General features: G+C 36.8%; 1 protein-coding gene across 3 annotated transcripts; it reads right to left on the bottom strand.

The window, feature by feature from the left end:
• Positions 1 to 3,179: 3,179 nt before the first annotated feature.
• On the bottom strand, positions 3,180 to 12,467 carry LOC107218016 (lamin Dm0). 3 transcript variants are annotated; one of them, XM_015655753.2, is made up of 9 exons: positions 11,805 to 12,467; positions 8,559 to 8,871; positions 8,168 to 8,472; positions 7,599 to 7,793; positions 7,288 to 7,516; positions 6,834 to 7,055; positions 6,624 to 6,728; positions 5,802 to 5,862; positions 3,180 to 4,656 (listed from the first exon to the last, which is right to left on the bottom strand). In XM_015655753.2, the coding sequence occupies exons 1-8, from the start codon at positions 12,209 to 12,211 to the stop codon at positions 5,839 to 5,841; spliced, it is 1,800 nt and encodes a 599-aa protein (XP_015511239.1). In that variant the 5' UTR covers positions 12,212 to 12,467; the 3' UTR covers positions 3,180 to 4,656; positions 5,802 to 5,838. The 3 variants fall into 3 exon arrangements, with proteins under 3 accessions (XP_015511239.1, XP_015511237.1, XP_015511238.1); XM_015655751.2 differs by lacking the exon at positions 5,802 to 5,862; XM_015655752.2 differs by lacking the exon at positions 5,802 to 5,862 and having other exon boundaries at positions 8,168 to 8,460; positions 11,805 to 12,466.
• Positions 12,468 to 12,680: the final 213 nt, after the last annotated feature.

The following is a 12,680-nucleotide window of genomic DNA, read 5'->3' on the forward strand; positions in this document are numbered from 1 at the left end:
AAAAAACACATGGAGGATTTTTTTGGAAGAATCAGATTATCTCGTCCATCTACGTTTAGACAGACGGAATGTTATATATAAAACACATCAAAGAAAATGAGAGAGAATTTCTTGGTAATAAAAACTCGTCAAACAATGAAACTTTGTTTCTTCTTTGTCTCTCTCTCTCTCTCTCTCTTTATCTCTATATCTGTCGAAAACGGTCAGAAATTTCTCGTTTTTGGAATATTTTTTTTATTACCAAGATATATTTTCACCGGTATATACTCAAAGGTTCTTTATAACATATATATATATATATATACCTATGTGTATAGGTATGTTTTATGGTACATAAATACATGCGGTCGAATTAAAGAAAACGTGACGATTGAGAAAAATAACTGCACCCCTCGGCATTCTTCAATGAAACGAATTTACATCGCATACATGATACAACCTCGTGTATACGCGTCTGTGTTTAATATATTTGTTGTGCCGTTGTTGTTGTTGTTGTTGTTATTGTTGTTAACAAAGTTACGCAATATATTATACATATTACGTGGTTTAGTAAGAATTACTCTGGTAATATAATCTGCATTCCAGGATAAATGAAGCAGCAAAGAAAAGTTAGAAATATGAGATTAAACAATTATGACATCATTTATTTTATACGATATTGCGACAGCTCGGCTTAATTCCGTAGCGTAATAATACACGATGTAATTCGTATAGCCTATCCTGCACATTATTGTACTCGATATGCGTACAATTGATATAACAATACAATAATAATAATATACCTATCAAATTGATAATCGAAGTACTATTTGAGGTTTGATGAAAGTGGGGTGGGTGGGATTTGATATATAACGTATAACGTAACGTGACAAAATATGAAACTGAAAAGTATAATGATGTTGGATTGGTGCGGTAGAGTAATTTAATCAACGGTAGATAATTGTTATTACATACTTAACCAGTGATTGTACAGGGAGAAGAGTATATCGTTTAATTAGCGAGGTGACCATAGAATTTTAAAGACTATAAAGAAATAATTCTTGTTATAATATATAATAAATCATATATAAATACCCCGACGCGCGAAATTGTGTTATTATATATAATATATACAATTGCGAGCGTTTGCGCGTATATACACACGTTGTGTAATATAGGTATGTCCAAAAAAATAGCCAACCTTCGGTGTAATGTATGTACCTGCATCGATAAACTGATATATTATACCTGTATAATTTTCATTGTGATGTCCACTAACATAATTAATGTTTATAGACGTATAAAATAAATTGCTCGCAGTTGTTATACTAGATGAATAAATAATACTTATACACGTACGTATTATACATTTACGTAAAAAATCGTGATCATCTTTGCGAAATATTTTCACGTTAAATTATATTCACGTAATATAATTATTCTAATTATATATCGATATGAGAAAACAAAAAAAAAAAAAAAAAACAAAATACGTACGAAGATTGTTATGCAAGAATTTGGAAAGAAAATAACGAACCGAAATGAAAAAAAAAAAAAAAAATAAAAAATTCGGGATTTATATTTTATACGTCTAAGAAATCATCTGTCCTCTGTAGAAATGCCTTAATATCACGTGCCTCGAATTAATGTGTAATCTGTTCACCGCTTACTACTACTACTACAACTACAACTACTACTGCTACTACACTTACTACTACTGCCACTACTACTACTACTACTACTACTACTTATTAGAGTATGTATGTATAAAAGAATACGTGTAATATCAATATTATCCAGTTATTCTTTGTACTACCTCTTGTAAATACAGTCAGAATATTTCACTGTCATTATGTCTCGTTGTTTGCCTGCGCGTGTATGTGTGTGCGTGTGAATTAATATGTCTCTTATCGAAGTTGGTGTGTATGAATATACGTAATATATGTCAAACTCGAAGCAGTATAACGATGTTGACATGTTACAGGCACCCTTGCTTAAAATGTTGGATGAAACAATCGGGTCCTATCGAAATGTTATACGGGATTTGTGTCCGGTCTCTATAACATTTAGACTAGACCTGATTCATCCATCCGAAATTTTGAGCAGAGATTGTTTGTGTAAATTATTGTGTTACTCACCTAAGTGTTTTGCAGATAAAAGCAACAGATTTTTTCTGTCTCCTTTATTCTTCTTTCAAATGTCTGCGAAATTTCTATGTTCATGCACCAACCCTTCTTCCATTATCGTAACCACTCTTACAACCAGCTTGGCAAAAATTCTTTTATTTAAATTATTTTTTTAACAAAGCTTTTCCCCACTGATATGTTGTTAAAAATTCGTCTCAAGCAGTCGGTTATTTTTTAAGTACATGTTTAGGAACGAGGTTAATTCGTTAATAAATTATAATTAAAAAAAATCGTCATATAATCCCTCCAAGTTTGTTGAAATTTTATTGTGCATATGATTTTCACAGTATAGAATATACGTCAAGAAATATAACGTATTGCAGATGACGCTCGCGTAACGTCATTAAAAATTTAACCGAAGAAAAGGAATAAAAATTTAAAGATAATCGCCGTACCTCTAAACGTTAGAAACAACTTACGGGCACAGATATTAAGTGTCACGATACACTGTAGAGTGTGTGATTATCATACGTGAAAAACAGGAGGCGGGGACGTATAACTTTTCATTTTTTCTCAGTACAGAAATGAGCTAACATTCGAATCAAGGTAACTTACAAAAACGAGAATTGAACATTGAACGCAAATGTAAAAGTGTTTATATACGTATATTTTTAGTATAATATGAATACATTTCTTAAAAATTTTTTTTTTTCATCAATCATAGTTTCTTAACATTATATATTATTAAACTAATAATTTTTGCTTTACATTATCATTACAGTTATTATTATTATTATTAAAAATAAAAATTACGAAAATATTTGTACGGTTAATGGATTAGTTGTTTTTTAATTTTTTTTTTTTTTTATTTATTCTTTGAAATCTAATAAACTTGCAAAGTGGTTATACAAAGAAAACTCCTAATCTCGCTACAAATCTTAAAAGGAAGCTATGGTTATATATATACATATATATGTATACATTGTATACTATATATATATTTATATAGTTTTATCGGAAACTAAATAAATGCATTAAACGTATATGTAATTCATATTTACTTAATTTTTTTTCTTTCTTCATTACTGCTACTCTCATCGTTATCTCCATGTTTATTGTGCCTCGTGTATCTACCACAATAATGTGCTGCGTGTGCGTGGTGTAGGTGTTCATATTTTGGATAGACTGTACTGCTTCTAGTACGCAACTTCTACAACTAGAGTCATTATTGTATATGGAGGGCAATGGTGGTTGGAAGGCTAAGCCAGAAGAATTAATCAACAATAAACCAACAATACTCATATAATAGTTTTACAAAATTGCTACATCATAGTACGTTCTATTAAGGAGACAATGGACATCAGCAGAGATTCGTACGTTGGTACAACTATTATTTTCAGTTTTCATTATTTGTATTAATTAAGAGATATATTCATTTTTAATAACTATACGTTCTTCTCTTTCTTTACTGTAAAACCGTGCTGCGTTTAGTGTTTTTTCTTTTTTTGAATTTCCGAAAGTGCAATTTTTCATTCTCTGTGGCACTTGGATAAGTCGCGTAGTTCGGAGATTGAAAAATTGTTGGAGTTTTTTGTTCGAACTGATAGTGATAATTAGTGCTCCATGACGTAACTGGAAATTAAGTCGATGGTTTAAAAAGATATCTTTAAAACAAATGACGGGGAGATAAAAAAAAAAAAAAAAATCAAAACTAATTACTAGACTAACCGTGGTACACAGCGCGGGGAAAAATAAAGATAACACCAACCACACAACTAATAAAGAACAATTGATTAGTTGTTTTTGTTTGTTAATTAATTAATCAAGCTTTTGAACACAACGATGATTGGTAAAATACCAGATGACGATTTCAGGACTTCATTAATAATTGTGGTGCAGTTATGCGGTGAAAAGAAAATAAAAGGAAGAAATTATATGATAGCGAAGAAAACAGATTTTGTTTTACAACCTATATGAATAAGATAATCTGTTACAAATTACCTATTTGATTTTTTACTGTTTTGATCAATCAATCATCTCGTACCGACACCTTAAACTATTATTCTAAGGTTTTGTATTTATAAGATACAATATAATAGGTATAAATTAACTGTTCACGCTGCCAGCGAAAACCGGTGTTCTCACGAAATTAAATGTTTCTTTTTCCCCGTTATTTTTCGGGATATCATGAATCTACAAAAATTATAACAATCGTGAGTGTTATTATTGTTATTACTTAATCGAACATTTTTCGCGATTTACATTCATAATGGAAATAGCGAGGATCACTGGCAACGAGCATTGTTGATAAAATATTTTTGTTTTTTAAGGCGGTAAGGTTCAGGGCGCCGCGCCACTTTCATTTCAGCAAATTCCGTCCTAGCTGGTACGGTAACTCGCGGCTAATTAAACTTATAGTAAAGAGATATTAAAAAAACCCTGCGGTAATTTTTTTTTTCTTGTTTTATTTTCGTCGGTTTTTTTATACCAATAACACGTCCCCCTTTTTTTCTCACATTATGCGGCAGCGTTCTTCACCCTGAGGGTCACCCTGTAACAGAAAAATAATAGATTCATTCCTATTAGTTATTGGATCAAAATTATTGAAAATAAAAAAAATCAATGTGTATTAACGCGCGTTGACACGTATTCAAACCCGCAAAATTATACCACAGCCCCGCATGCCCTGACAACCGTATTTTTATAACCATAAGTACAGCTGTGCATGATTGATGCACAGGAATAGTTATCCCGTTCATGGTGATTGAAATAACGTACATGTTGTTAGTTACAACTATGCACTAGCGATTTTCAAAAATGGTGGGTGAAAACAAAATTAAAAATAAGAAATTCGAAGACGACGTAGACTGCTGCTTCCACTGATATTGTTGGTACTGTCACAACAGCTACGTAAGTGTTCCTTCTTCTTCTATTTTCTGTCTAATCTAAAGACAATGTGGTTAAAGCGAAGATGCTGTGTGAGAAAGTTTTCACGCTGAAATATTTGAGCACGAAATGAATCAACGTCTTCCAATGTTTGTCTTCTAAAATCATTCAAAATTTTACAATTTATAACCAAGAATGAAATCTTGTAATTTGCCTGAGTACGTATGAATTATTAGTAACTGTCTTATAATACCTAAATGGTTGTTTGTGGGTATAAATACGATTGACAAGATTGTTTATTACATGTGAAAATGCAGTAGTTCAAACTTGCATGTCGCCAAGAAACATATTGAGAAAAAAATGTATCTGGTCAAGGCTAATTACGCTTTTTCTGAAAAACATCGAAAGAAGTCTATCCCGTGTTATGTTTCGGTGAAAATGAACGTCATATATTAAAGTGCAAAAATAAGATCACAATAATACTATAATATGCGTATGCGCAATGAAATAGAAATAAAGCTTGACAGATTGAAAAAGACATTTATGTAATGATAAGGTTTAGTAAAGCGTGAGAGAGCGGCGTAAGTATGACGGCAGTGCCAAGAAATGGACCAACAAAAAAATAGCTACTGATAATGAATAATTAAGCAAACTTTAAAATTAATATTATTTGCAAATTATTACAATAATAATAATGTGTGGTAATGGATTATTATTATTATTCATTATTGTTGATATTATTATTATTATTATTATTGCAGACAAATGACTGAACAGCTGAACATCTGAGAGTTTAGAATAACAACTTACATAGGCCGCCTGCCTGAGCTGTGCGCCCTCACGATCATTAATACGGGTAGAGATATCTTCTCTATGGAACAAGAATTGAACATTGATAAGACATCACCCCTCCTCATTGGATGGTATCATAGGGGTGTTTCATTTTATCAATAATTGAAAATATTTCGAATAAAATTTGGTCAGTTCGTTAATAATTACTAGTTTTACGTATAAGATAAGTGTGTAAATGTGTGTATGCCATACATGTGGTTTATGTATGAGTTATAATTAAGTAAAAATTAAGTTTGCAAAAAATTTCAAAACTGGTGAGAAAAAAAACTTTCCTCATACGTCCAGGGTAATGCCATATCATTGGGTAACCAATCCATGATTATCCAGTTTCCGCGAAACTTACGAGACTCCGTGAATGAATCCAGTTATTAATATAGTGGCTTCCGTCAAAATTTAACTGTTATAATGTTAAGGCGAGAAGATTTTTAATCATTCACGTACGATGTACATGTCTCTTTTCAAAGTTAAGTTAATCAACATACTGTAACACAACACAACATAACAATAATTGCCAGAATTATCCCGTGTGTGCGTGATTCACAAATTTCTCCTCCTCTTTCTCTTTTATTCGCGGATAAAATTGATAAATTGCGTAGCCACATTGTCTTTGAGGGTAAAAAAATTAATAAAAATAAAGTGTAAAAATATACATTATAGACAAAAAGAGAGGTAAATAAATAAACAAATGAATAAATAAATAGCTAAGGAATAATAAGGAAACTTCAGAGACACCACACTCTGTGCACGTATAACATGTTCAAAATCATTAAAATGTAATACCTGTTGGTGGTGAAGATCCTCTGAGTTTCGAAACCCAATATTTTCCCTGTGTCGCGACAAGGTACTGGACAGCTGTTGCCGCTTCCGTTCGGACGTTGCCAATTCCTAGAAATGTAATAAAGCAACATGATAATTGAATAGGGAAAATTATACATAATTTGATTGATTTTTTACTTTATCATCATTCATCTGTTGTTGCTCATAACTCACCTCTCCTTCGCTGTTCAGTAAGGTTGTAGTCATGTTATCTGCCGTAAACCACTTTTGTCCCTTCATAACAAGGTTGGTCGGAGGTTCGTGAGATGCTCCGATATCTGCTGACCAAACAGTCACAGTCGCTCCGGCATCGACCTTTGCGCTACGATGGAATTTGAAATTCGTCTCTAGTGCTCCAGCTTTGCGGATCAACTGCCACCCACTCAAAACTATCTCCTGCGAAATATATGGTGAGAAAATGTCATCAATTACTCATTCTTGCATGGTCTTTCAGAACTTTTTCTTGTACGGAATACACACGGTATTGCACATTACTGTTAGATAACAATCTTTTAAGTGAAATTTCAAATTGTGAAGCAAGTGTAAATAATGCAGTACGAAATTTCCTGAAATTTCAGTGTACAACCAGTACACATATATGGACATTCGTGCTTCTAAATTTAATCACCTTGTTGCCCTTGTTGGTAAGTTTGATATAACGTCCCTGTGGATCAGCTTCAGTAATCTCGATATCGCCTCTGGCAGTTCCAGATACGCTATAGTCACTACTGCTGCGCTCTTCGCTTTCCTCCAACAAAGTACGCTTTCTTTTACCACCTCTAAGTGGAGTGTTGCGCGATGGGGTTCCTCTTCCGCTGGATAACGAAGCGGGCGATTGCATCGGTGTAATGTTCAACCTGGAAAAAAATATACAGGTAATTGCGGTTTTGAATTGGTTTTCATTCGTTAAAATACTTTTTCCAATTTTTTTCGTATTACCTTGCCTCTTCTGATTCTAGCAGTTTTCGGTAGGCGGCTATCTCCAGGTCTAGCGCCACCTTTATGTCCATCAGATCTTGATACTCCTGCAGCTGCTGTGCCATCTCGTCACGCATTCTTGCCAGCTCAGCCTCCAGACTGGCCAAACCTTCAGCATGCCGAGCACGCTCATTTTCGCGCAAGTTCTCGAGATCTCTGTCATAATATGAAAGAAATTATCATGTTTCAAGGTATATTTACCATTTTTTATTGCGCTAGTGAAATAAGCTTCGTTTGAAGTTTGATGCTTCAATAGGTTTTTTTTATTTTACAAAGAGTCTGAAACTTTGGAGTGTAATAAAATACGGTGGATTTTTTTATACGAGATATATCCATTTTCTCAATTATAAAATTGAATGAATGACTACAGGACTTACCGATCCTTTACAAAATTCTAAAACAATGGTTGAGAGCGAAAAATGAACGCAAGGTGAGAGAAATTTTCACTGTCGTCTTTTGTACGAAGCTTTATGAGCAAAGACCTTGAAACGTGCTAAATTGCGTTTACGACCTGAGAGCCGTTATTTTACCTGATGCGAGAATTGAGCGCGTTGTTTGTGGCCTCGAGCTCGTTAATGCGTTGATTTAATCCGTCGATACGGGACCTGGTCTGACGAAGCTCCTCTACAGCAAGGCTCGCCGCACCGCTGTTTCGTTGGGCGTGGGATGTCAGGTTCTTAATCTTGTTCTCATAGAGCAATTCGATCTCCTCCCGATTGGCGCGCATCTGAGATTCATACTGTTCGCGCAATTCTTGCAACGATTGTTGCAGCTTAGCCTCGTACTGCTCGGCCAGGCGCCCGTCAATCTCGGAAATCTCGACCTGCAATGAAGACTGAACGAATTAGCGTGAACAAGTGCAACGGTGTTTTTTTTTTTTTTTGCAAGCAGGTGCAGCAAAATCGCGGCAACGAAACCAACCTGACGTCGCGTTCGTGTCTCGGTCAATTCCTGCTGGTAGACTTGATCTTTGAAACTTATGTCCTCCTTCAAGCTCTGTATGTTGTTCTCCAGGTCGATTCGCTGAAGGGTCTCTTCTTCGAGGTGCTTTCGCGCGTCATCGAGCAGCGCCTGGAGGCGTTCAACCTCCTTCTCGAGTTCCCGTTCTCGTTCCGCGAGCTTTTTTCGCTCAGCTGCAGACTGGTTAAACTTTGTTTGCAAATCCCCGCAACGCGATTCGTAGATCATCAAGTTGTTCTCGACTATTTGTAGATCCTTGGTTTTCTTTTCGAGTCTGAAAGAAAAAGAGGGACACAAATTAATGATTATAATTATGGTCGTCCCTTTTTCGCGGGTCGATTATATTTATGAAAATCGCGGAAGGAGAACAACGTAGTAAAGTAGATCGTAAACGCGACAACGATACCGAAAGTTTCTCGGGTATTCGTGTATTTATACGAACAGTAATAAATAATCGAAGGGACAGAAAAGAGAGGGTGATTCGCTATTTCGAACGATTGACCCAGTTTAAGGAACACTTTTTATCGACCGTTTCCCGGTAGACGTCGACATATATTCGTATATCGGCGTCATCATTCTCCTTCTCCTGCTTCTAGCCAGGCCAAGGTTACAGAATTCAGGTAACGCTTCACTCTTTCACGACGAAATGAAATTACACGCGCTCTATTTTTTTTAAAGTCTTTTTTCCCTGGAGCACCCGTAAACGGAGATGTAAATTAAAAAAAAAAAAAAAACAGGAATTCCATATTAATTGAGGATATAGCATAATGGCCATTAACGTTAAAATAAGGCGCACACAATCGCAGTGTTAATCGTTTGGATTGTAATAACTTACCTTAGCTATATCTTTTCTCATCGCTGATAAGATATACAATGAAAGTTCATGCCAACGTTAATTTCAATAAAGTTATTAACGGAGCATTGAAGAGTATGTTACTCAATACTTAGCGTTGTGGGAAGTGTATTACAGCACACGCATTCACGTAACGTAACGTACGTAATGTCAAGTGCCTCACTCCGCTGAGACGAGGTCAAGAAACGCGGGAAAAAACCATGATGAAGTTAGTAACGTTATCGTAACGACCCTATAAGGAGGTAAACCCTAATAAAACGAAATATACTCATATTTTGAAATCTTAGTTCCTTCAAAGTCATTGTAAAATATGAAAATAGTGATTTTTTTCCAATGTTTCTTTACGATAACGTTACTAACTTCAATCTCGTGGAATAAAGAAGACTCCTCAATGGACCGATAGTGTAAAATACCTGCATATATCGATAAAAAATAGATTGAAATTTTTAACGCGTTCGAGCATGTTTTGAATAGCCATTCCAGAGTGAAACGTAATTTTAAACAAAGATCTTTTCCAGTAAAAATTAAGAATCGTGCAAAGACCGTGAAGTTAGTTCCTCGTCTCTTCTTTTCTTTATTCGTCGTCGTCTTTTCACTTTCATTCGTGTTTATTGTTTTTGCGTGTACTCCAACACAGAAGCTCACAAACTGCAAAGTCGATATCAGTACATAATATTTACTAGTGTAGAGAATTGAAGAAATATTGACAGGTGCTGCAACAGCGTGGCTTGTAACCAGACCCAGGCATACGGTGAGCGTATCGCGTCGAAAGCGTAGACCTACATACATATACAACTAGGTGGAGGACACGTATATAAGATATACGTAGAAGATGAAACGAAAATTGAATAAAGTTTAGTACAACAGAAAAAAAAACTCGCTGCTGTTTGCGTAACAATGTTGTACACATAAAACTGTAAATGTACAAGAGAGGGGAGAAAAAGATATCATCAAGCTTATTGCACACAACCGCCTACGATTTATTTATTAGGTATACAGAAAAAAAATTTGGTATAAACAAGAATGCAATCATCGTTATTAATATTCAAGGTTTTTTTTTCTCTATTCGTATAGGTATGCGTGCATGGTTCTCACCAACATCGTCATAATCATCATAGCGTGTGTTGATTTTTCTAACGTATTTATGCTCGCTATATCCAAGTTTAAAATATACCAAGTCCCAGGAAGGGCACGCCGCGTGTGTGTATGGATACTTTTCCATGTGACGAGCGGGGCCTCCCGGGGTCTCGCGCGTCCTTAGCCGTGCTGCTATGACGATGAGCCAACGTGGGCAGTGATGTCACCGCGGAAAGCCGCCTACGGCTTTACGGTTTATGCGGTACCTCGCTCGCATTCCGACAGGATACACACATGCCGATGTTCCGATACGAGCGTAAGGTCGGACAGATTCCCCGCGCTTCTACTCAATGCCCAACAAACTCGGATTCGGTCATCACGGCTCGAAATAGTCGATCGCGCATGCCGCGAATTCGCGAACATTGATTGTGCCATCTCTTTCCTTCCGTCTTTTCTGTCCTAGGTTTTATTTCGCCTTGAAAGTCATTGAGAAGGCACGAACATGCCTCTTAGAAATATGACATAGAGCCATATTAGTATTAAAAGTTCTTGAAAATACATAGATGCGTGCACGTAACATAAGCGCGCGTCTCCTACCGGAGAACCGGGTGAGAGCGAATGTTTTTGAATCAGAGATTACAAAGATGACATCAACGTCGCGTTCATTTGTGGGTGTGACGCAACTACACGCCGCAGTGACGTCACCGGTTATTTTCATTTTTCGTTTCACGGAGATGGATCGATAAAATTCCAGGTAAATATTGGGACGCGCCCTGCGTGTTTGGCCAGCGTAATCGTCGAAATATTGGACACCGCGTAAAATGTATGTACATACATACATCACACATTTCACCGGAGCGCATGCGCTTCTCTCAGCAGAATTTTAAGGATTTTATTTATTTGAGTGTAGTTTTCTTCGACAGCCTCCGAAGACGAATTATTGACTATCTCGTAACTCGTAATCGAGAGAAAACATTTAACGCTTCATAAAGTACGAGCAGACAACGATAAAAATACGGATCTTCGTTTACTATCAATGGCCGACTCGATACCGGCATGCGATCGGCGTAACGCGTAACCTGAATATTTTTGGTCCCTTTTTTTCTTTTAGAGTGTACAGGGAAACACTACTGGCTACGCTACTGCGCGTGACGCACGGACGTAGTAATATTTATCCGTGAGCGAGCGGCCGGTGGGTAGAGCGAAACGAATATTTGCATGCACCTGTAAAATCGATGAGCTGTAAAAAAAAAAAAAACCGTAAATTCAAGCCGTACTTATTTTTCAATTCTTCGTTATCGTCCCAGAGACGCTTCGTGTCGATCTCAAGTTTTGCCCTTTCCCTCGACGTGTCGTCCAGCAGTTTCCTAGCGTCGGAGAGTTCGTGTTCGTACATGGATTTGATGTTGGTCACCTCCCGCGTCACCGTCTCCTGACTAGTTTGCACCTCTCGCGTGAGCCGCGAGTTTTCGGCCTCCAGGTGACGGACCTTTTCTATGTAACATGCTAGACGGTCGTTCAAATTTTGCAGATCCTGCTTCTCCTGAAGACGCGAGTAACGCGTCGGGCTCAGCGGGCTTCCCGGGCGGCGGCCAACGGGCGTCGATGTACTCGGCGTCGGCGACTGGACCGAGCTGACGCTCGACGATGTTACAACGGTTTTCTTGCTGGCTTTCGTCGACATTTTTTGATAAGGATCGACCACTTCTTAGCACACCGATTTATCTCTTCTCACTACCTGCTATCTTTTTACTTGATTTTTCACCCGTATGTTTTTAACACCCACTGAATGTTACAAACGTTCGATTCTACTCACTCTTTTACTCACTATCGAATCATTCAACTCGGCGGTGCTTACGCCGCGTCCGTTGTCCTGACACGTACTTAACAGAAATATACGCGACGACTGAATCCCAACCCTACTCGTTACACTCCGTAACCTTCGTCCGGCCCCCGGCTTACGTCCCATTGGATGATCGCTCGACGCGACGCGCGACGCCAACCGCTTCGGGTCACGTGACACGTGACTTCACAACCATTTCCGGCCATTAGATACGGTTGCGCGTCTGCTTTCTGAAGCCTTGCTTAAAATCCTGTCCTTGAGTTCGTTTTTTTTTTTTTTTTATTAATTTTGAATGCAACAGGATCTGTAA

The sequence above is a fragment of the Neodiprion lecontei genome, chromosome 5, assembly GCF_021901455.1.
Source record: "Neodiprion lecontei isolate iyNeoLeco1 chromosome 5, iyNeoLeco1.1, whole genome shotgun sequence".
Taxonomy (NCBI): domain Eukaryota; kingdom Metazoa; phylum Arthropoda; class Insecta; order Hymenoptera; family Diprionidae; genus Neodiprion; species Neodiprion lecontei.

Coding starts and splice junctions, on each gene's coding strand:
- LOC107218016 (XM_015655751.2), bottom strand. CDS start 12,211: ATGTCGACGAAAGCCAGCAAGAAAACCGTTGTAACATCGTCGAGCGTC. Junction 8,872..11,804: donor AACGAAGAATTGAAAAATAA/GTACGGCTTGAA, acceptor TTTTTCTTTCAG/ACTCGAAAAGAAAACCAAGG. Junction 7,794..8,167: donor GCGCTCAATTCTCGCATCAG/GTAAAATAACGG, acceptor ATATTATGACAG/AGATCTCGAGAACTTGCGCG.